At 33.9% G+C, this 24,639-nt stretch overlaps 1 protein-coding gene across 5 annotated transcripts in view; it reads right to left on the reverse strand.

Annotated features, from left to right (window-relative positions):
- The window catches only part of Heatr5a (HEAT repeat containing 5A), a 125,356-nt gene that overhangs the window by 69,567 nt on the left and 31,150 nt on the right, over window positions 1-24,639 (reverse strand). For 2 of the 5 annotated variants that reach the window (XM_077799597.1, XM_077799595.1), the window contains exons 5-13: window positions 22,317-22,466; window positions 21,348-21,522; window positions 14,856-15,013; window positions 13,085-13,340; window positions 12,430-12,585; window positions 10,142-10,392; window positions 8,793-8,904; window positions 3,034-3,186; window positions 861-960 (exon numbers count right to left, since the gene is read on the reverse strand). In XM_077799597.1, the coding sequence (XP_077655723.1) occupies window positions 861-960; window positions 3,034-3,186; window positions 8,793-8,904; window positions 10,142-10,392; window positions 12,430-12,585; window positions 13,085-13,340; window positions 14,856-15,013; window positions 21,348-21,522; window positions 22,317-22,466 (1,511 nt within the window). Of the gene's footprint in view, window positions 1-860; window positions 961-3,033; window positions 3,187-8,792; window positions 8,905-10,141; window positions 10,393-12,429; window positions 12,586-13,084; window positions 13,341-14,855; window positions 15,017-21,347; window positions 21,523-22,316; window positions 22,467-24,639 lie in introns of all 5 variants that reach the window. The other 3 variants (XM_077799596.1, XM_077799594.1, XM_077799598.1) reach the window with 2 other exon arrangements.

A 24,639-nucleotide genomic window follows, 5' to 3' on the forward strand; every position in this document is an offset into this window, starting at 1 on the left:
AAAAAAGATAAATGACCTAAAAATTAGGTTAAAGACATGCCTATTATGCTCTGGAGTTATTAATGCTCTAGTTTAGTGGCATCTAAATATAGTCTACCAACTATTTTTGTAAATAAAGTTGTACAGGAAGACAACCACATTCATTAATTTGTGTATTTTCTATGAGTACTTCTGAACTACAATTATGGGAGTTAAGCAATTGCAACATAGACATCATAGCTAACAAATCCCAAAATATTAACTATTTGGCCCTTTCTTAGAAAATGTTTGTAGCCCCTGCTTTAATTGTTTTGAAATCACAGATGTTGATTTGATCATGCTTTATAAGCTATATCTTAAATATATTTTTATATATATAGAAAATATATCATTAAATACTTTTTGGACAGAATTTCTCTGTATATTATATTAATTTGGAAATTATAAATGCTCATGATAAATACTGGCTTTTCTCTGTTTCCTTATTGTTTATGTATAACTCAAAAATATAAACAAACAAAAAACTGAAACTTTTAACATGCATCTGGTTCTTATGAACACAGAACAGCACTAATGAAACAAAAAATGCATACCTGAAAAGATTAACAGGCTTAATATTTGATTTCTTGTAAAATCTGCCTGTTTGAAAGGTATACTATTCACCCAAGTAATTTTCCTTCCCTTTTAATATGTATTTTTCTTTCAAGATCCTAGCCTAAAATAAAGTCACACAACTAAATGATTGCCTTCCTCTGCAAAAGAAAAATCATTCACCAACCACAGAAATTTGCTTTAGTAATGTACTTAAGGGATATTACATAATCAGAGGTTAACTAAGTTGCTGTTGCAAAAGTTTATCAATCTAAACAGCTGATCCTTACTGAATTAGCAAATCCACAGCACAAGGAAGTGGTGGAAGAAGACGCTGAATTACTTCCTCAGTAAGGAGATCACCACAGTAGGAAACAAAGCTCTTGATAGCTGAAAAAGAGAACAGACTTTAACTCAGCACAGCATAATTGACCATGAAAAGAGCACTTGATTATGGTACAGCATAAGCGATTTTATTAGCAGAATAAGAAATGCACCAAAAACAAAAATATTACTGAAATTCTAGTATAAAAAGAAATCTAGAATCTGCCACTTTTTTTTAAAAAAATATATATATTTTTTAGTTATAAATGGACACAATACCTTTATTTTATTTGTTTATGTGGTGCCTGGGATGGAACCCAGTGTCTCATGCATGCTAGGCAAGCACTCTACCACTGAGTCACAACCCCAGCCCCTAGAATCTGCCACTTCTAATCACATTCGATGATGATGATGATAAAGCTAATAATAACAACCTTCCTAGAATTACTAAAAGAGTCTAATAATTAATTGATAAAATATTGCTGTCCTGGGGCTTTACTAAGCCCTAGAACTCAGAAGTAAAAAAAAGGAATTAGCTTAGACTAGTTCTATAGAATCATGTTGACTCAAGTCATCATGTTAGGATTTCTACAGATGTCATCTGAAACAAAGAACTTTTATTGGGAGTTACTTCCTATGAGGAGAAAGTATTTTAAAGTTAGACTGAGTTTTAAGATCAAATTCAAAGTTGGGTTTTCTTTTTTAAGAATAAGATGCCATTAGGCTGCTTCCTAATCTTTCCAGGGAACCTATCCTTCCTTAGTTCGAATTTTCTGGTAGAATATTATTTCAACAACTTCTACATATCGTCAAAGGGTACAACTTTCATATGTGTATAGATTATATAGAAACCATGCTTTATCACTGCTAATGAAATAAAAAATCTAATATTTCTAAAAAATGGAATAAATATCTGTTTAAGAGAAAGTAATTTTGACAGTTTTCAACTAGACTGCATCTAACAAAATACACATTAGCCTAAGAATTTACAACTTCAAACTTGATTGCTTCATTTTTCAGTTATCATTATGAAATAATCAATTAACGGGCCGGGGATGTGGCTCAAGCGGTAGCGCGCTCGCCTGGCATGCGTGCGGCCCAGATTCGATCCTCAGCACCACATACAAACAAAGATGTTGTGTCTGCCAAAAACTAAAAAATAAATATTAAAATTCTCTCTCTCACTCTCTCTCTCTAAAAAAAAAAAAAAAGAAATAATCAATTACATTCACTTACAAAAATCGTTACAGGCAGGGCTCCCCACCCTCTTACATTAAGTGAAACATATAATATACATAGGGTGAAGAAAAGCCAAAAGGGGAGCATGCTACAGGGATGCTGCCACATCGATGTTCATAGCAGCACAATTCACAATAGCTAGACTGTGGAACCAACCCAGATGCCCTTCAATAGATGAATGGATAAAAAAAATGTGGCATCTATACACAATGGAGTACTATGCAGCAATAAAAAATGACAAAATCATAGAATTTGCAGGGAAATGGATGGCACTAGAGCAGATTATGCTTAGTGAAGCTAGTCAATCCCTAAAAAACAAATACCAAATGTCTTCTTTGATATAATGAGAGCAACTATGAACAGAGCAGGGAGGAAGAGCAGACAGAAAAGATTAACATTAAACAGAGACATGAGATGGGAGGGAAAGGGAGAGAAAAGGGAAATTGCATGGAAATGAACGGAGACCCTCATTGCTATACAAAATTACATATAAGAGGTTGTGAGGGGAATGGGAAAATAAACAAGGAGAGAAATGAATTACAGTAGATGGGGTAGAGAGAGAAGATGGGAGGGGAGGGGGGATAGTAGGGGATAGGAAAGGTAGCAGAATACAACAATTACTAATTTGGCATTATGTAAAATTGTGGATGTGTAACCGACGTGATTCTGCAATCTGCATTTGGGGTAAAATTGGGAGTTCATAACCCACTTCAACCTAATGTATGAAATATGATATGTCAAGAGCTTTGTAATGTTGTGAACAACCAATAAAAATAAAAATTAAAATAAAATAAAATAAAATAATTTTTAGTTAAAAAAAAATTAAAAAAATAAAATGAAAAAAAAAAAAAAAAAAAGAAAGAAAAGCCAAAAGGGTAGAAAATGCTAAACTCAACCTACCACTCAGTGCACCAGCGCGTCCTTCCAGGGTAACCTGCCAAGTAAATGAATCTCCTCGGCTCTTTTCTGTTTCTAGATCTTTAGGAGATGCTGGAAAGACACACTTCCACAACAGCAGAACTCGAGCAAGGTGATGACTGACAACTGCAGAACCTGCAATTTATTCAACTTGTCACTTATAGAAGAACCCAAAGAAGCTGCTATTTAAAACTATTAATAAGCAGAAACTTCCCTTTTAAAATAAAATAAATACATTTTAATTGATTGTTGTAATACTTTGTCTTTTTTCTTATCTTTTGATTTCACATAAATTTACTACTGTATAAATTACTATCAGAAGGTGCTGGAGTACAGACAGGAAAAACAAGGAACAACTGGTAAAGTCTGGGCTCAGGTGTCAGCTCTTTCACTATTGTGTGTTCCCTTTGAGATTCACTTCATTATATGTATAAAATGAAGCTAATTTCATCTACACTGCTTGTCTACAAGGGTTTGTCAGATACAAATGATAGAATACACTTTGAAGTACATAGAATAACTAGAAAAACTATAATGTGTCACATAATTGGAAGGTACAATTGCCATGTGACAAATTACACTGGTATCCCTGATCTTCAGAATAATATTAACTTCTTCAATTTTGGGTGCTAGAGATTAGACCCAGGGCTTTAGTTGCCTGCACACTCTGAGCTACACTCCTATACTCCAATGTTAACTTCTGATAACAACTTGTTCCAGACCCCAAAACAAAAGAAAAAAACAAAAAACCCAGATGTAAAGTATCTGAATAGAATTACCTCTTAAAAAATTTCACAGCAACAACTTTAATAAACTGAGGTATCATGAATACAAAAATCCAATAAGAAAAGGCAATGAATAATAATATTATTAAGAAAAAAGAAAAAAGTGGCTTAAGCGGTAACACGCTCACCTGGCATGCACGGGGCGCTGGGTTCGATCCTCAGCACCACATAAAAATAAACATGTTGTGTCCTCCAAAAACTGAAAAATAAATATTAAAAAAAATGTTCTCTCTCTCTCCTCTCCCTTTCTTTCTTAAAAAAAAATTAAAAGAAAAAAGAAAAACAGGCAGCATAAAACATGAACCCACAGCTTTTTCCTCCAAGTAGTATTCTTTAGTAGAAAAAAGACAAAGTATTGCAGTAGTCAATCAAAATGTATTTATTTTATTTAAATTCTGGGGCTATCTTCAAATTCTCCTACAAACAAGCCCTCCTTTCTTCTTAGCTCCACATTCCGCTACCTGTAAATCTTTCTTCTTCAGTAGAACAAAATACTTAAGAACTGCAGTGGAGTTTGGAGGGAGACTGACTAGGTTAATAGCCTATTTCTATAAACTTATTAGTTGTGCAAATTCGAATGAGTAACTTAACTTTTGGGGGACCTGTTTCCTCATCTTGAAATGGGGATAATAACAATATCTACCATACAGGAGAGTTTCAAGGCTTATCTGCATTTACATGGGATAGTGCTTTGTTCATGTTTATATAATGTTTGACATGCAATTATCATTAAAAATTTTGCCTTATTATTATTTGGTACCAGGAATTGAACTCAATGAGCTTAACCACTCAGCTACATCCCCACACCTTTTCTATTTTTAGTTTGAGACAGGGTGTTGTTAAGTTAATTAGGGTCTTGCTAAGTTGCTGAGTCGGGCATTGAACTTGCAATCCTCCAGCCTAAGACTCTGGAGTCACTGGGATAACAGGTGTGCATCACTATTCCTGGCTTTAAAAATATGTCTTATTTTTAAAGGGAAAGGTGAGCCGGATAAAATGAAAAAGCAGTTGCAAGTCAATTTTTTTTTAAAATGAACGCAATTTAGAAGATTAAAAAAGAAATTTTCTGTTATTCTTCTGACTTGATTTTTAGGAAGAGGCACTATGTTAATCCCCATAGTAAAACATACATTACTCTTTGCTATTTTTTTTCCTTTTTTTGTGGTGCTTGGGACTGAACCCAGGGACGTGCATACACCATAGTGTAGATCTTTACCACTGAGCTATATCCCCAGCCTGCTATATTTTTTGTTTTTGTGTTTTTTTGAGGTAGTAGTTTAAAAAACCAAAACAACAACAACAAAAAACAGAATTAGAGTAAAAAAAGGCAATGAAGAATAACTGACTGCAAGAGATTTGTATGAATGCATGAGAGCATATGCATGCAGGTTCACACTGATATATACAACAGATTACAGAAACAGAAAATTCTGAAAGCAAAATTTAATCACATACCAAAAAACAAAAAAACAAAATAAAAACAAAAAAGCATGCAGTCATTGAAAGTATCCATAGGTGAGAAAAGTTTCACATATATTTGCCATTATACCTTCCTTAAGATATCTCACTAACTTAATAGTAGACAGCACAGCATCTTTTTCCCAGAAAGGTGCTAAGATATTGTCATTTCAGACACATATGAATTAAGTTAGAAAAAAGAGTTCATAGTAATTGCAAAGCTAAAACACCAAGCATTTTTCACACCAAGAATAAAACTGTATCTATGAAAATATGCATACACACTTGATGAGTTACCCACAGATAAACAAAATACGGAGATATCTGTGGGTGAACTGAAGTTGTTTTATATGGCATCAGGTAAACTGAGAAGTTTAGCAAGAAAGGTTAAAAAATGGTTGTAGTTCACATTACAGGAGTAGATTTCATGTAATTTACTTAAGTTGATGTTAATTCACAGTAGTGACTCTATTAAAATAATGAAGAAAATTATATGTTGTGAAAGTAATGATGAAAATACAAGAACTAGTAAAACTTTAAGGGAAAAATTAATAAAACATTCAGACTATTAGCTAAAATTCATTTCCCTCAAAAAAAGAATCAAGCCTCCTTGAAGAAATGGCCAATGGCAAGCCTGGGACAGGAAATATACACTAAACCTTGGATGTCTTATCATGTCAAAACCAAGTATTATTAAAGAATTCTAGATTCATGTAAAAAGGACATGTAATTCAACTTGAAGGGGTTCCTACTAAACAAAAGATGAGAATCAAAAAGAATCATGACTACATTGGATTGACACATACAACTATAAGTAATTGGAAATTCGTCAAATATTTTAATCTCTCTGTATAGTAATTAGAAATATGTAATAAGACGATGTACTAATATCTTTTTTAAAGGAAAAAGGATCTCTTGTAATCTTCCTCCAATGGAACAACACTGGTTTTAAGAGCTTTTATCAAGTTTAAGAGCATTTATTGATTACTTCTCCTTTAATTCACCACCAGCAATAAATATGGCAGGCATGAAACACACCAAAAAGATATATGAAACCTTGCTTACATTATACCCATCATACTGTGAAATGATATCTATGCTAGGGGCTAGTAAACATTTTCTGGAAAGTATCACAAAGTAAACATATTAGGCTTTGAGAGTCATATAGTCTTTCAATCACTCAACTCTATCACTATAGCACATAAAGGTCACAGGTGATATAAAAACAAATAAGTGTTGTTGTACTAAAATAAAATTTTATTTGTGGGCACTAAAATTTGACTTTCATATAATTTTCATGTATCACAAAATATTTCAATTTTCCCCCAACCATTAAAAATATGTAAAAGTTATTCTAAGCTCAGACTACTGAAAAAAACAGGTAGTAAAATAAATAAATAAAGTAAGATAAAATAAAACATGGACTGAAACTGGTATAAATCCAATAAATTTCTTTAATTATCTCAAGAATATCTTCATATTATTATTTAAAGTAGTTCTTCATTTATGATTACTTATTTTAATATAAGCTCCCTTTAGATAAAATTACTTCATATTGGGCTGGAGTTGTGGCTCAGTGGTAGAGCACTTGCACAGCATGAGGCCTTGGGTTCTATCCTTAGCACCCACATATAAATAAATAAATAAAATAAAAGATCCATTGACAACTAAAAAATATTTTTAAAAAATTACTTCATATCCAGCTAGGTGCATAGGTGCAGTGGCACACACCTGTAATTCCAGAGGCTCGGGAGGCTGAGGCAAGAGAATCTTGAATTCAAAGCCAGCCTCAGCAAAAGCTAGGCACTAAGCAACTCAGAGAGACCCTGTCTCTAAATAAAATACAAAATAGTGCTGGGGATGTGGCCAGTGGTTGAGTGCCCCTGAGTTCAATCCTCGGTACTAAAAGAAAAAAACAAAACACAAAAAACAACTTCCTAACCAGCCAGGTGTCAAAACCATTTATAGGCCAGATCCAACCAACTATATTTCATATTCTAACTACTAACTCATACAGTAGAGACTTAAAGATAAGTGTGATAAAATTGTTTTATAGGCATAGGATATAAACAGTCATGACAATAAAGCAATTACTTATTTTTTTTCAATACAAGCTCTGTCATGAGCAGCTTTTTCTTTAATGTAGTGCTAAGGATCAAACCCAGTGCCTCACATTTGCTAGGCAGGCACCCTACCACTGAGCCACAACTCCGCCCCCCCCAATTGCTTATTTATTTATTTATTTAGTTAGTCGTAGATGGACACAATACCTTTATTTTGCTTATTTAGTTTTCTTATGTAGTGCTGGGATTGAATCCATTGCCTCACACATAATTAGCAAGCGTTCTACCACTGAGCCACGATCCCAGATCCCAAATGCTAATTTTTACTAAATATAATTTAAATAAGCCTCACCTACTCCCTTCAATGTTGTGATATTATTGGGTATCACTAATCCTAAAAATATTAATAGTATTGGATTCATGGGCTATGGTAAGTTTTCTTGCTTATCCTTATACAGAGGAAAATTTTTCTTCCTGAAGATAGATGTGAAGGACTTTTGGAAATGTCCAAGCTATTTTAAGCCTAAAAAATAACTAAGTTGGTTTGTTCTCCTTAACATTTATAAACTGATCGGAAAAGAGAGATATGTGAAGCTGGGCATGATGGCACATGCCCGTATTCCCAGTGACCTAGTAGGCTGAAGCAAGAAGATCAAAAGTTCAAGCCATCAGATACAGTGGTATACAGCAGCTCAGGAGGCTGAGGAAGGAGTTCAAAGCTAGGCTCAGCAAAAGTGAGGCACTAAGCAACTCAGTGAGACCTTGTCTCTAAATAAAATACAAAAATACAGGGCTGGGGATGTGGCTCAGTGTGGCCTCTGATTTCAATTCTTCTTTTTTTTTTTTAATATTTATTTATCGGCGGACACAACATCTTTGTTTGTATGTGGTGCTGAGGATTGAACCCCGGCCGCACGTGTGCCAGGCGAGCGCGCTACCGCTTGAGCCACATCCCCAGCCCCGTGATTTCAATTCTTGATAACCAAAAAACAAAAAAGTTTAAAGCCAGCCTGGGCAACTTAGTGAGATCCTGTCTCAAAATAAAAAAATAAAAAGGTCTGGGGATGTATCTTGGTGGTAATGTGCCCTGGATTCAATTTCCAGTACTGAAAAAACAAATCTGAAAACATTTTTAGTGATAAAGTAAGTAAATATCTTTTTTTAATACAAGGTTGTCCAGGCTGGCCTTGAACTCCTGGGCTCAAGTGATTCTCCTGCCTTAGTGTCCACAGTGTCTGGGCACTACAGGTATGTAATTAGGGTACCTGATCATAATCGCCTTCTTTAAGTGACCACTATGAGGAAAATATTTATGTGGCTATATAAATTCTAATACTTATTAAAAGCTAGTCTTATCAAATCCTATGTAAGAATCCTTTCACTTAAAAATCACAAAGTGTGTCCTCATTATGTAAACCTTCCATAAGACTGTTACCTAATGTCATCAGAGAAGCAATCAACAACCATCCAGCTTGTGTGCGCTGAGCTGAAAGGCGACTGTTTTGAGTAGCAGAACATAGCAAATCCTCTGCTAATGTCATAATAATCTGTTAAGGTACAGAACAAGATAATTTTTAAAAAATCACTTTATAAATTAGTGAATGAATGACAGCAATTGATTGTAATCTCTTGAAAAATTAACTCTAATATATAACAACTGAAATTGACAAAGAACTTCCATTTAGACATGATAGAACAATGTCTCAAGAAAACTATAAAAAACTGAAGTTATAAAGGTTAAATGTTGGCATATTAAATATACAACATAGTAACTACAATGCTTTGTACAGCATATGTGACAACATTTAAGACAGTTCAATTATAGTTGTACAAAACTTGAATTTACTTTTAGTTTTAAGAAACTATCCTCCTTGATCAGGAATTACCAGAAAAAGTTTCATTATAGGAGTCTCTTTTTTTAAAATTCTACCTACTACTTTGACACCTCAATGGCTGATAACAGTCTTCCCACAGGCAATATATTATCATGGTTAAAAGTAGTCAAAATAGCATCATATTGAGATAAGTTTCACAAATAGAGTGGAATTTGTTAAAATGTTATGCTAGAAAAGTCAATGAAATAGGCAGTGTTATAAACAACAGAAAAAATAAGATTTTTATGATTTTTGCTTATATATTAGTACAAAGGACAGGAAGCATGTAATATGTCTGAAAAAAATATCCGTTACTCTCTGGAAAAGCAGAAAGTATTACGAGATGGAAATAAACTTTCTGAAGAGGAAGACTAGTGCATTTTAAACAACCGACCAACTTTTACTAATTTAGGGGTACATGCAGCTTATACAGTCAATGGATGGTACTCAAAAAAAGCAAGGACATTGGCATTCAAAAAAAGTAAGGTGAAACAAACCATTCTAGTCAGGACAAGTGGAAAGAAATTTCAGATACAATGAGGGGATGAGAATCTCATCTGAATTAATGCTATCTGAGGATAAATTTAATTAAATACATGCAATGGATGATTCTTTCTTTAGCAAAATATTAGGTATTAATTCAGAAAATAACTAAAGTACTAAGCTTAAATGAATAACATTACCTCCCTAAGTTGTCAGCTACATTTTTTCCAATGGCATTGGCAATAGTCTATTCTTCCATTTTTCAGAACAATTATAATTATTGATAATATTTAATACTTAAGGAGTGGGACAGCTAATTACTCAAAAAGTTGTCCTGCATGGCCCTCACTGAGTAATATACAAGACTTTGATGTTTTTAGGAAAAACCTGAAATGCCATCGTTATATAGAGAGAATGAAATTATTACCTTGCCCTTTCCATGAGGAATTCCCAGAGGACAATGTTTCACTGCTCCCAGCAGAGCTGCCACAGCAAAACTAAAGCCAGTCACAGCTTCAGGTGACGACTTAAGTACAGTAAGGCGTTCAACGCAACGATCTAAGAGAGGCGTTAGGTAGGAAGGTAAGGCCACAGCAATGCAGTGTAAACACCAAGCTGCTGCCAGTCGAACAGAAATGCTAGGATGAAGAATAACCGAAATGACACTGTCGAGAAGGCCTAGAATGACAAAACAAACAAATGATGGCTTAGGTACACAGATAAAATTCACCTAGTAATAAATTAGTCAAAAGAGTGAATGATCTTGGCACAGTGGTGCCAACCTTGTAATCTCAGCATTTTAGCAGGCTGAGTCAGGAATATCTCAAGTTTGAGACCAGCCTGGGGAACTTAAAAATAAAAAGGCTGGCTATCGCTCAGTGCTAGAGAGCTTGCCTAGCATGCACAAGGTCTTGGGTTTAATCCTCAGTACCACAAACAAGAAAAAAAAGAATGAATAGCTATTTGGATATAAAATACATTATTCTTATTAAAAGTCAAATAAGAATAAAACACACACACACACACATATTTTAGACATTGATGGACATTTGTTTTATTCATTTATTTATTTATCTTATTCATTACTATGCATGGCCTCACATATGCTAGGCAAACACTCTACTACTGAGCCACAACCCCAGCCCCATAAAGTTTTTTTTTTTTTCAAACCAAAGAATTACTTATGAAAACTGGATTAAATTAAGTAAGTATACAAAAGAAAAAAAATTAATTTCCTAAGTTTACTTTACCTTGAGAACATTACTAAGTTGGTACAAGAAATTAAGCACAGTATCTACATAATAATATACTTTTTATTCATTATATTGTTCTTATCTGAGAACAAAATGTTAAAAATCAAGGTTTCAAAAAGAGAGAAATGAATTACAGTAGATGGGGTAGAGAGAGATGATGGGTGAGGAGGGGATGGGAGGGGGGATAGGAAGGGGATAGGAAAGGCAGCAGAATACAACAGACACTAGTATGGCAGTATGTATAAACGTGGAAGTATAACCAATGTGATCCTGCAATCTGTACACATGATAAAAATAAGAATTCATACCCCATTTGAATCAAATGTATGAAATATGACTATGTCAAGATCACTGTAATGTTTTGAGCAACCAATCAAAAGAAATCAAGGTTTCACTGGATCCTCAATAGGCTACTAACCCATTAAAAAGACAATGGGGAAAAAGTCTATTCTTGATATGATTCAAGATATACTTTCATGAAAATAAGTAAGTTTCATGTTGACTGGTACTTAAAAGTCTGGGTGCAGTGGTTCACACCTGTAATCCCAACGACGTGGGAGGCTGAAGCAGAAGGATCCCAAGTTCAAGGCCAGCCCTGTCTCAAAATAAATAAAAAAGGCTGGGGATGTGGCTCAGTGCTTACCTGCCTTCAGGGTCAAATGTCTGACAATATGTGTGCTATATTTAAATAGCTTAAAAACACAAATAAAATGCAGAGCCTCTCAGCAGGAAATGTGTACCATAAAGGACAAAGCCACAAAAAAATATTTTAAAAAAGTAATTATAAAAAAGGAGCCAGTCACTAAAGACCAAATACTATATGATTCCATTTTATAAAATGTCCTAAATAGTTTAGGTAAATTCAAAGACAGACAGAAAATTAGTGGTTATCAGAGATTGGGGGAAGGATAAATGGGAGTAACTGTGAATGTATTTCTTTCTGGGGCAATGAAAACATTCTGGAATTAAGCAGTGATTAGGGTTGTGAAACTCTAAATATACCAAAACCACACTGAAGTGTATATTTTAAAAGGGTGAACTTTGTGGTATATTAATTATATCTTAATAAAATTGTTCTAAAAAGTAATTAAATATTTTCCAAGAGAGAAAGAAAATAGTTTGAAAAGACCTTTGAGGAACTGAGTTACATGTACCATATAGATATTTTCACTGCAGATGAGAAATGTGAGATCATGTTTACTTTTTTGTTTTTCCATGTTATCTTAAATATCTCCAGAGGTGGTAGGGAGAAACTTAGAGAACAACTTTTATTTACAAAAGCAAAAAAAGAAACAACACCACCAAACTAAAACCCTCAAGTAATTATATAAACAATCTTGATTATAAATTTTTAATAAGTCTACAGTGGACTCTAGGACAAGGAAGCTATATCAAGGAGATTTCCTTCCATTAGTACAAGTAAAACTAAGGTATTCAGATGAGTTAAAAACAGCAGATGTACCTATACTTGAATCTTGCAGCAAAGGTGCAGCAGTGGTGCCAAGACCGTGTATGAGATTTCCAAGTTCTTGTAAAGCACACACCAGCATATGCTGGCTGGCTGCTACATCTGTGGAACCAAGTCGGGTTTCCAAGTTACCATCACTCAATACAGCATCTGACAGAAACACAAGAATTAACTATGCATCACTATTTTATAAAAATATATTGTAGGGGGTAGGTGTTAGGAGAAGAAAAGTATAACAACAAAAATTAATACAATGCACCCACTTGATCATTATGAAATCTCTGAAGCAGTAATTGAAATGCTTAAATGAGAAACTGCATAAATAAAGAATAACCGAATTAATATAACTAATTCAATTTAAGCAACCTGATTAGAGATCACATTACTCTTTTAGAAAGAAGCACTGAAAGGGATAATACATGGAAAATATTTCAATATTATTGAGACTTAAGCAGAGTGAACACCATAGGACCTAAGAGACTATTGTAAAAAATAATTTTAACTTCTCTAGGAAGTTCAACATGAATTCTAAGGAACAATTATTATCAGCTTTAGGATTTGTATTAATATGGTAATATACCAGTCTTGCTTTTCCAAAGGGACAATTCCTTTATCACTGTTCAAATAGGCTGTGTTAGTATATTCATACCCATAACTTTCTTTAGCTTCCAGATGGTCTGGCAGATATCCTTTGCCGCAGCAATTTGAGCCTTTTCTCCAAGAAGGCCTCCTATCGTAGCTCGAAGAATAAATGAAATACACCGGCGACAGCAGACAGCATCAATCTGAGTTTGGGTAGCTTTAGGGTGTGACTGTGACACAAGGCTTAGGAGGTGAGAAAGAAAGATAGGAAAATTTTTCTCTAGCCAAGTTCCTCCTAATGTTGAAACAAATACCACGTAAGCCTAAAAAAGAAAGGAGTTTTATCTTCAAAATTAATAATCTCAATTCTGAATTTTCTTTTCCATAAATATGTAGAATTTACTAATATTTCTTTATTCTCTACAAACTGTATTCCTTCTTCATTTACAGCTACTTTATATTTAAGAGTACCACTATTTTTGGCTATTTCTTTGCTTAATAGCAAAACTGAAGAACATAGTGTCTTAACTTATTTCAGTCAGACTCTGCAAATTTTCAGAATTGGTATTGCCAGCTAATTTGTAAAATGTGTCTGTGGCTTCTCTAACCAAAAGTTTCAAGCTATTTCACATTCTAAATAAGAAAATTCAAACCTATGAATACATTCTAAGAATTAACTATGCTCCAAAACCATAACTCAAAGGGAATTCAGTTCTAGAAATCTGAGGAAAGTTTACAGTGATGAATCATTACATTTTACTTTCATGAATCATTTGTCTTACTCCAGAGATACAAAGAAAAGCAGTTTCTTTTTTTTTCTTTTTTAATATTTATTTTTCAGTTTTTGGTGGACACAACATCTTTATTTTATTTTTATGTGGTGCTGAGGATCGAACCCAGCACCTCGTACATGCCAGGCGAGGGCGCTACCGCTTGAGCCACATCCCCAGCCCCAAAAAGCAGTTTCTTTAAGCAACCTGTTCCTTAGAAACAGTTTACAATTGCACTGGGAAGCTCATGTTTTTATAAAGTCTACAATTTGGTATAAACAATGAGGATATATGTGAATTTTTAAAAATTACAAATTTGTCTTCAACCATACCAGTATTTAGAAAAAAAAATTAATTCAGGAAAGAATGCAGAAGATCTGTTTTTTTATTCTGATTCCTTTTCTAAGGGTTTAGCTTCTTACTTTTGTTTTTTGGCAGTACTGGGGATTGAACTCAGGGATGTTCTGCCACCAAGCTACATCTGAAGCTCTTTTAATTTTGAGACAGGGTCCTGCTAAATTGCTGAGGCTGGCCTCAAGCTTGCAACTCTCCTGCTTCAGCTTTCTGAGTAGAGGGGATTAAAGGCATGTGCCATAGGGTTTAGCTTTTAAATTTTGTTTAGAACCAAAAATTGAAGCATTGAAAGTAGACTGCATGATGTAACCTTTATTTAAAATCTTATAAAATTTGTTTTGTGCATGCTAAATAATACGTACCTAAGGGCTTAAAGTGAACTCTAAGAGCACACAAAAACACAATGGAAGACATATTAAACAACAAGATACATAAAAGCACAAGGGCTACTAGGAAAAAAAAAAGTGTTGTTTATGTTTCAAAGGCAATAAAAATCCCCCCTTACTAGGAACTTAAAACCACTATAGGATATTAGAGTCCCTTACATGTAACCTAGTTTTTAAAAACTGTTTTGGCCTTACCACATCTATTTAGAAATATGACAGTACAAGTAGTGAACTCACATAGTATCGCTTCTGCAGAGTCAGATACTAAAGCTTTCACTATAATTATGCCACTGAGGATTACATTTAGATACTAATTTGTGATTCCAACCTGAGTAACTCCAACTCGAACATCCCTACTGACTGAACTGGTTCCTTTCAGCATATCTCCACTGGCTCGAAGAAATCCTGAACTCCCACGTAGAAACCCTGTTCCTAGTAATTCCAGAACTTCTTCCAAAGACACTCTGCGAATGCTTTGACGTAAGGCTGCTATGACAAAGAACAAAACAAAACTGTGATTCATAACTTATAGACTAATTTTAATGCATAATCTTTTTTTTTGATGCTAGGAATTTAACTCAGGGTCTTGCCCATTAAGCACATACTCTGTCCGTGAGCTACAAGCCCAGTAATATTAATTAATACATGATCTTGATTTGCAAAAAGCCAGCATGATAGCAGAAACAAAAATAAACTAAAAATTTAAGCAAAATGCAAAATTAACAGGACACTCTATACACTAACAACAACAACAACAAGTCACACACGGTTTCAAAGGTCAAATGAGAATGAGCCCTAAAATATCACATCAAGAACTTCTTACAGTTGGTGTCACTTTAAGATCCTGCTCCATTGCTCCCTTTTTTTAAAGAATTAAAAGGCTAATATAGTAGTCTTCTAAAATATAGGAAAATATCAATAAAACCAGTTTACTTCCCTACAAGTGAAAATGCTATATAACACTTTAAATTTTCTTTTGAAATACTAAAAATGCCAAAACATAATTTAAATGCTCTATAACTTTAAAGGAAATTTAAATAAAGTAATCAACACTTTTCAGCTTTAAAAATTGTCAACTCACAATACAATCTTTTGTTATTCCTTCAGTCTCTGAAGGAATAAAAGCTGAATACTACTAACACTACCCAGCTGGCTTTCAGGCTATAATAACAAGAAGATGAGTTACAGCAGGAATATAGAAGGTTGCTTTCAGTTTGATACAGTTAAAATTTCTCACTGTGAACATCTAAGAACTATCTACTCTAAAAAAAATTCCCTTTTTCAACCTCCTAAAAATTAATATTAATAAGCTCTGTCACTTGTTATGAACCCAAATCATACAGCAGTAGAGAAATAAACTTTTGATAATGTTATAATAAAAAATCTAGTCTCTAGCCTAATGAGGAGAAAACAATCTGAGACAAATGAAAATCTACACTGGCATTTTGGAGAGAAACATTAGTAAATAGTATAAAATCCATGCCCTTGCAGATAACAACTTCTAGGAAGACAAGACAACAATAAGTAATAATAAATGACTAAGTAGAACATTAAACAATGATTCAAAACAATACATTGGAATAGGGTAAATGAGGTTAGGAATACTGGGGATAGAGGGAAGTTTGTGATTTTTAAATAGGGTTATCAGGGGAAGGTTCATTGAAAGGGTGACATGTGAACAGCAGTTTGAGCATAATAAGGGAATGAGGCATGAAGATAACTGGATAAAGTTTTTAAGCCGAAGTAACAGCTATGGCAGAAAGGGTTTGGGGGTGGATATGATGCCCAATGAGTTAAAGGAGAGCAATGGGGAAGGAGCAATGAAGGTCTAGTTGGAAACAGGCCAGAGGCACAACCTTGAAGATTATTATAATAAGATGTGACTCAAATGAAGTGCCAATGGACAACTTTGAGCAGAAGAATAATGAAATCTGTCATTTTGCTGCTGTGCTTAGAGCAGACTATAGAGAAAGCAAAAGTAAAAAAGTAGGAAGACCCACTAGGATTGGTTCATTAATTTAAGCAGGAGGATCAATGTAGTAGTTCAGCGAAGAAGAGTAGATGGAATATGGATATAAATACATATATATTTTAAATGTTTATGTCAAAAAAGTCCTCAAAATTACAAAAAATTTAAAAAGCAAGAATATATCCCATATACCATTTACCTGGATGCATCCTATTTCCCTCATTACTTTTTTGCTTTTGAAGAACAAATTTATAGTTACTTGTTTCACAGAATGGCTCTTGATTTGAATGTCTGGTATTTTCTCAGAATTTTGGAAGAAAACTACTTAAATGACACTGTATCTTCCTTAATATATAACATCAGAAAACAGTCCCAAGCATGGTGTCAATCTGTGCCCACATCAGTGATAATAGCTTTGAACATATAAATAAGGTGAGTCCAACAGGTATGTCCAATTATAAAATTATCATTTGAAACTATATAAGATTTGTGAGGAAATATTTTAAGAGAGCATATATAACCTGTAACCCATCAAATTTTCACTCAAGAATCCACTGAGGATTCCAACCTGCATAAATTTATTACTATGATTATAAAAAGTTAATTTCTAACAACTAGTCCTTTTATAGGTAATGATTAGCATTCCCCTTCTTAAAAGGGGGAGGGCTTTGCTTTCTTTCTTTATATTTATTTATATTCGTTATGTACTCACAGATTCCTTTTTTACTTAATAGGTTATAATGCATTTCTATCATTTTAATGCTAATTATGTCTTGGATTTTAAGTTTCTTCACAATTCTGGTAGCAGGAGCTCCTTACTTTAAGGCACAAGGTGTTCCAGGCTCATCTTGGACTTTCTCTGCCCCAGCCCCAGAATTACACATTCTCTAAAGAGTCCCAATTCTGGGTAGTTAAGTATTATAGATGTTGAGTATGTAAGAAAGGAGACAAGGGTGACTTCATGAATTTTGGTTTAAACACCTGGACAGAGATGTCACCTACTATATGGGCAAGTATGCAAGTAGAGCAGGTTTGCATAATGGGGATGAAAAGGTCAAGCACTCAGTTTAGGGAAAGTTAATCTCAAATATTAGATATACATTCAAATGAGATGTCAAATGAGCATCTTAATATGAGAATGTGATGTCCAGGACAGAAGGCGGGGCTAACAATCCAGGAATTCCTATATCTATATATAAATATATAATGGAACTGAAGCCATGAAGTGGTATAAGGTCACAAGAGAGTGAGAAAATGTAGAGAAGAACGGAAGACCAAGTACTAGTCCACGCCTTCAGGAGACAGGGAACCATCAAACTAGAATGAAGAGGAATTTCTAGTGAAGAAGAAGGAAACCAAGTGAGCATGGGATTATAAAGGCAACAGAAAAAAAGGACAGAGGAGGATCAACTGAACTAAATGTTGCTAAATGGACAAGATGACTAAGAACTGCCCACTGGTTTTAGAAAGGCTTAGTATAAGAAAATAAGCTCCACAAGAGCAAGAACATTTATCTATTTTGTTCAACACCATGTCATGTGCTCAGAATAGGTCCTGGCTCAGTATAAGTACTCAATAAATATTTGTTGAATGAAAAGAAGACAAACAAGTGAGCAACAGGTATATGAAAACATGTTCAATCATTTGGGAAATGAAAATCAAAACCACAATTACTACCTCACACTTGCTAGGATGGTTATTATGAAAAAATAAAAATAAAAAACAACTGTTGGCAAAAAAAAAAAAAACAACTGTTGGCAAGGATGTGCAGAGACTGCAACTTTTGTACATGGCTGGCAGGAAAGCAATATGGTGCATTCACTATGGAAAACAGTTTGAAAGTTCGTCAAAAAATTAAAAACAAAACTACCATATGATCTAAGCATCTCACTTATAGGTATTTATCCAAAAGAAATTAAATCAGGACTTCAAGGAGATATTAGTACTCTCATGTTCACTGTAGCATTATTCAGAATAGCCAAGATACGGTGACAACAGATGAACGGGTAAAGAAAATGTGGCATATACACATAACAGAATACTAGTAAGCCTTAAAAATGGATACTCTGCAATATAGAATAACATAAATAAACATAACATTATTCAAAATAAAATAAGTCAGTGACAAATACTCTGTGATTTCACATAAATGAACTATTTATGATAGTTAATCAAAGTTAATCAAAACAGAATCAAAGAATAGCATGGTAGTTGCACAGGGCTAAGGAAATGCAGAGTTGCTAAACAGACAAAAAGTTTCAGTTAAGCAAGATGAGTAAGTTCCAGAGACCTTCTGGACAACACTGCACACCCAAAGACAATAATACTGCATTATATGCTTAAAATTTGTTATGAGAGGACAGATGTCATGTTAAGTGTTCTTAACACAATAATCTTTTGTTGTTGTTTAATGGATACATAATCATGGAGGACACTGATGATCTAAATAAGAACAATTTTGATAGAGTGATTGGGAGAAACCCTATTCAAAATGCATTTGAAAGAGGAAGACAGAAAAAAAGGATAGCGAGCAGCAGGAATGAAAGAAAAGGGGCTCTTGCTGGCTAGGGAAGTAGAGGTATAAGAAAAAACTTTTTTTAAAGACGGGAAAAACAAAAGTATGCTTTTGTAGGGAACAATTCAGCAGAGGGAAAAACTGATGTATAAGAAAGATTAGGGACCTCTTAGAACACTGTCCTTGAGAGGATGAACTCTAAGAAAGGAGCTATTTCATCTTTAGTATCAACAGGAAAGTTAAGAGTATACAGGTATGCCTCCTAGTAAGTGGGATATGGTAGAAGACTTAACTGAAGATAGGCCATTCAACAAAAGTAAGATGGGAGAAGAGGACTGAGGCTAGAAGAAGGCATAAGAAAGTATGTGAGTGAATGGACTAGGGGAATTGCCAGCCACTGTTATGAAGTAATCTTAAAAGATTACATAAATTCCCATCAACTTATCACAAAGCCAGGAAAACATCCTTACTCATTCTTTTTTTTTTTAAATTGCCTTGATATGATATGCTATATGTTTGAACCCTTTAGTTTTACTAGGAAAATAATTTAAGTTCTTTATAATCTTTATACATTATTTGAGTGGTTCAAACTATCAGTATTTGCTTTATTTACCTACTTCAAAAAATCCATTATGACAACTAGATCACTTTTTTAACTGCATGAAAATAACTTAGTTATAACACAAGGTAGGACTTAGAGATGCAAGATGAAAGCATTTCTAACAAGTAGCCCAAAGGATTTAAAGTGGGTGAAGCTTATTCTTCACTTTGTTTAGCCTAATTACAAAAATGGTGGTACTGGTTTTCTGCTATTACGGGAGGGTATAAGTTTAAATGTTATTCATGTTATGCAAATCTATATTTTGCTTGCTTATACTACAACTGTGTGCTATCACTAATGATAATATTTGTAGAAATGAGCAATTCACATTTTCAAGTAGGTTTGATTAAATATATCTTCTAATTTCAATTTATTAGATAGCTTGAGATTTTTACCTCTAAAATGCAACTCTTTTTCTGGCTGGGTTTTTTCTTGTTGCTGTTGTTGTTTAAATTGTAAATGGACATGATACCTTTATTTATTTATTTTTATGTGGTACTGAGGATCGAACCCAGGGCTTCACATGTGAGGCGAGCGCTCTACCACTGGGCCACAACCTCAGCCCTCTGGTTGTGTCTTTTATGATCTGTTCCCCTGTACTCCCCACACACAACTGCTCCATAAAATAGAAAGTCTTAGCGAGCTACTAGATTAAAAGAACAAAAGTAAAAGTAAAATTTTCATATAAATTTTAAGCATGTAGGTCTCAACTGGAGAATGAGAAGTTGAATCGTTTGTTAATGTTTCTCACAGAATCTGATTCTGTCCTTTCTCATCTATGGTTGAGAAAAACTATTTTAGAAAAAATTAGAATCTTCCTTTATATAACAATGAATGACTTCCAGAGCAATGATTATCAAAATAATTTAATGTGCATACAAATTATATAGGGATTCTGTTAAAATAAGAGTTTTGATTTAGTAAGTTAGGTGGGACCCAATGCATTTCTTAAAACCTCTAGGTGATGCCAGTGCTTTTGGTCTGTGGATGTTTGAGGAGCAAGGGACTACGGAACACTTCCATCTTCATTTGTGTGAGACTGTTTAATCTTTTGAGATAGAATGATAAAGAAAATTTTCAATTATTCATCAGTGTTTAATATACACTATAAATATAATCCAAGCAAACTCCCTTGTTTTCAAAACTAGCTCATCTTTGCTTACTGCCTAGAAGTGTATAAAAAGTGAATAAAAACCAACACAATAGCAAACTGTCCAGAAACAGTAAATTTCAAATATCTGTATATCTGTTCGGAATTATCTACACCATTTGCTTCCTTGTACCAAACAAGAAAATGGCAAGCCAAATATCAATATATGCTTCTTTATAATAAAAATTCAAGATTTAAGTGTTATCTCTTCTTGAATAGAATAATTACTTCAAAATATATATATATATATATTTATTTTATGGTTCTGGAGATTGAACCCAGGGCCTTGTGCACGTGAGGCAAGCATGCTACCAACTGAGCTATATCCCCAGCCCACAATAAATTTTTTTTTAAATGACAAAATAAAGCATACTTCACTTCAAGAGTTCTTATATTTTTTCCTCAAATTTTTACTGAATTGTTTGACATTGAATTCTTGGGACTAATAGCAATGTTTCTGAACTGGATTTATATTCTGCTTCTTTTCCAAAGTTAATAATGGGTAATTGTAATTTTACCTGTATTTGTTTAAATCAATAAGGAAAAATTATAGAAGATATTCTGAAAATAATTACATGACTTTACCTGTTCCTGGATGCTTAGAAATTATAGCTTTAGCCAATATTGTGCCCAACAGTTTTGAAACTGAAATCCGCACATCGTAATTGGAACCTTCAAAGGACTTAAAACATAGTGTGGCAACACTGTCCAGGTCAGTACTCCACATAAAGATGGCCTCATTTTGAAGTTCAAGAAGACACTACTCAATTGGACAAACAAATTAATGAAAAACAAAATATAAATGTCAGGCTCAGATCTATGTAAGTTGTGGAAAATATAAGAGTCTTAACAAAATATACACACACATGAATTCAAAGTATCTATATGATTGCAGAAATAATGAACTTATTAAAAGTTATAAAGGTTATATTATATAAAGCCATTTAAAAAATGGGAGAAGCACATCTAACTCAGCAGGCCATGTAAAATGCCTTTATTGGCTATGAGAAATTGGGAGAATAATTAAAAAAAAATCAACTTCAATGTACTATCTAATCAACTATGTTAATAAAGCATGATTAAAAACAAAATAAAAATCACTTTGAACATAATGACATAAACCTTACATAAAAATTTTAGTTTATACACATATGGAGAGGAAGCATGCTAAGGTAAGATGCATATTTTGTAAGTGGAAACTTAAATCTCCCACACACTGACAATGTATTATGAACTACTTGCTTGGAACAGTGCCTGGCACATAATAAACAGTCAAGAAATAGTAGCTGCTTATATTATTGATGTTTTACCAAATGCCCAAAATGATTTTTATATCCCCAGAAGTTAAAGGCACTGCAGGGAGATAAAGCTTGAGAAATTATGAAACTTTCTGGGCCTTAGTTTCCTCATTTGTTAAAATTAGAATCCTAGCTGATTACCAACGTTGCAGCTTTAAGATAATGTAGCTGATACTAGTAGTTTTTTCACAGAGATATAATCAGTTTTAATTTTCTTAATGTAAGTTTTAGGAAGTTTACTACTAAACCATTTTACCTTTGCAGCAGCACAACGAACAGCCATGGATCTATCTGTTAAGCAGGATCTAGCAGCTTTATAAACATCCCTGTGGCATGGTGTAGCAGCAGCACCAAGTCCATTCAATATATTTTGTAGGCTCAGCATAATTTCATAGCGACCTTGAGACTACCAACAAGAAAAAACTTGAATAAGAAAAGAAATTCCACCATAAAGAATAGCATTAAGCACTGATGTTTATCTCATCATATGAGAAAAACACTCAGTTTTTTTGTATATACTAACCAATCCATCCTGACATCAAGAAACGTGAACAGTTCTATTTACTATTTGAAAAGTATTATTTGTACATATTACATTTCAACACAATACTATTCACTGGGTTACTGTGAAGATTAAATGGAACTATATGAAAAGTGCCTAGCATAAAGCTTGCATGTCATTAAACATTTAATAAATAGTGGCTATAAGATGAGGTAACACAATAAATATACAGGCTTTGCTACCCATTGGCTATAAAACCTTGGGTAAATTTGTTTCTTTACCTGTAAAACAGAGGTAACAGTTATCTGACTCATAGGCTGTTATAATGAGCAAATGAGTACATGTAAAGTACTTAGAACAATGTGGACATAAAGTAAAATCGCAACAGATGTGGCAGTTATTCATGTTCTGTTATTAATTACAGACTGGGATAGTTTATCTCAGAAGTTAGAATTAAAAAGACCTGAGTTTCAGTAGGCCATGGTGGCAAATGCCTCTAATCCCAGTAGTTTGGGAGGCTCAGACAAGAGGATTGCAAGTTCAAAGCCAGCTTGAGCAAAAGTGAAGCATTGAGCAACTCATTGAGACCTGGTCTCTAAATAAAATACAGAATAGGGCAGGGATGTGGCTCAGTGATTGAGTGTCCCTGAGTTCAATCCCTGGTACCTGCCCCCCTCCTCCAAAAAAAGACCCATTTTCCATCTTATCTTTAACTCTCAGTAGCTCTGTGACTTTTTCTCATCTATAAAATGAGGGTAAGATGAACCTCAGAGAGCCAGTAGGAGACATACATAAGCTCCTGTGGATAAACATTCATCACAGTGCCTGGCACATGATAAACAGTCAAGAAATAGTAGCTGCTTATATTGTTGATGTTTTACCAAATGCCCAAAATGATTTTTATATCCCCGAAGGATATCTCCCTATCACCGTAGGGAGATAAAGCTGGAGGAAGACAAAGATTAGTTCCAAGCATCATTTTCATAGTAAAGCTATTAGCTTTATTTAAAAAAGCACAATAGTCATAGGTAGACAAAATAAAATAGGATCTAATGAGAAACCTCTGAATTTTCCTTTTATACCAATCTCAAATGTTGGGTATCATGCATGAAAATGGGTGAAAGGTAGGAATTCCTTTTGATATTGCTGAACTGTTGTGGTACCTGACTAACCAACACGTAAAGGTAAAAAATAAGAAAGTGATAATAAATTTACAAATAATTTAAAAATTTTTGATGCCTATAGAACAATCTATTAACCATAAGGCCTAAAACGTAGAATAGCTTAACCAATGGAAATAAGAGGAGGAAAAAAACTTTAAAATAATTTTTATTTGTTCATATATATATATATATATATATATATATATAAAACAGTATATTTTGATGTATTATACACACATGGAATAAACATTCTAAGCAGAATCTCATTCTTGTGGTTGTACATGACATGGAGTTACACTGGTTATGTATATATATAAGGACAGGAAAGTTATGTCCAATTCATTCTACTATCTGTCCTAGTCCCATCCCCCCTTTCCCTTCAACCCCCTTTGTCTAATCCAACGAACTTCTATTCTTTCCCTCCCTACCTTCCCTTGTTGTGGGTTAGCATCCACAATCAAGGAGAACATTCTGTCTTTGTTTTTTTGGGCTGGCTTACTTTGCTTAGCATGATATTTTCCAGTTCCATCCATTTACTGGCCAATGCCATAATTTCATTCTTCTTTATGGCCAAGTACTATTCCATTGTGTATATATGCCACATTTTTTTTTATCCATTCATCTGTTGACAGGAACCTTGGTTGGTTCCTTAGCTTGGCTATTATGAATTGAGTTGCTATAAATATTGATGTGGGTGTATCACTGTAGTATGCTGATTTTAAATCTTTGGGGTATAAACTGAGGAGTGGGATAACTGGGTTAAATGGTGGTTCCATTCCAAGTTCTCGCAGGAATCTCCATACTGCTTTCCAGAATGGTTGCACTAATTTGTAGTCTCAACAGCAACGTATGAGCGAACCTTTTCTACCACATCCTCACCAACATTTATTATTACTTGAATTATTTTTTTTTTC

The sequence above is a fragment of the Urocitellus parryii genome, chromosome 6, assembly GCF_045843805.1.
Source record: "Urocitellus parryii isolate mUroPar1 chromosome 6, mUroPar1.hap1, whole genome shotgun sequence".
In the NCBI taxonomy this organism is placed as follows: domain Eukaryota; kingdom Metazoa; phylum Chordata; class Mammalia; order Rodentia; family Sciuridae; genus Urocitellus; species Urocitellus parryii.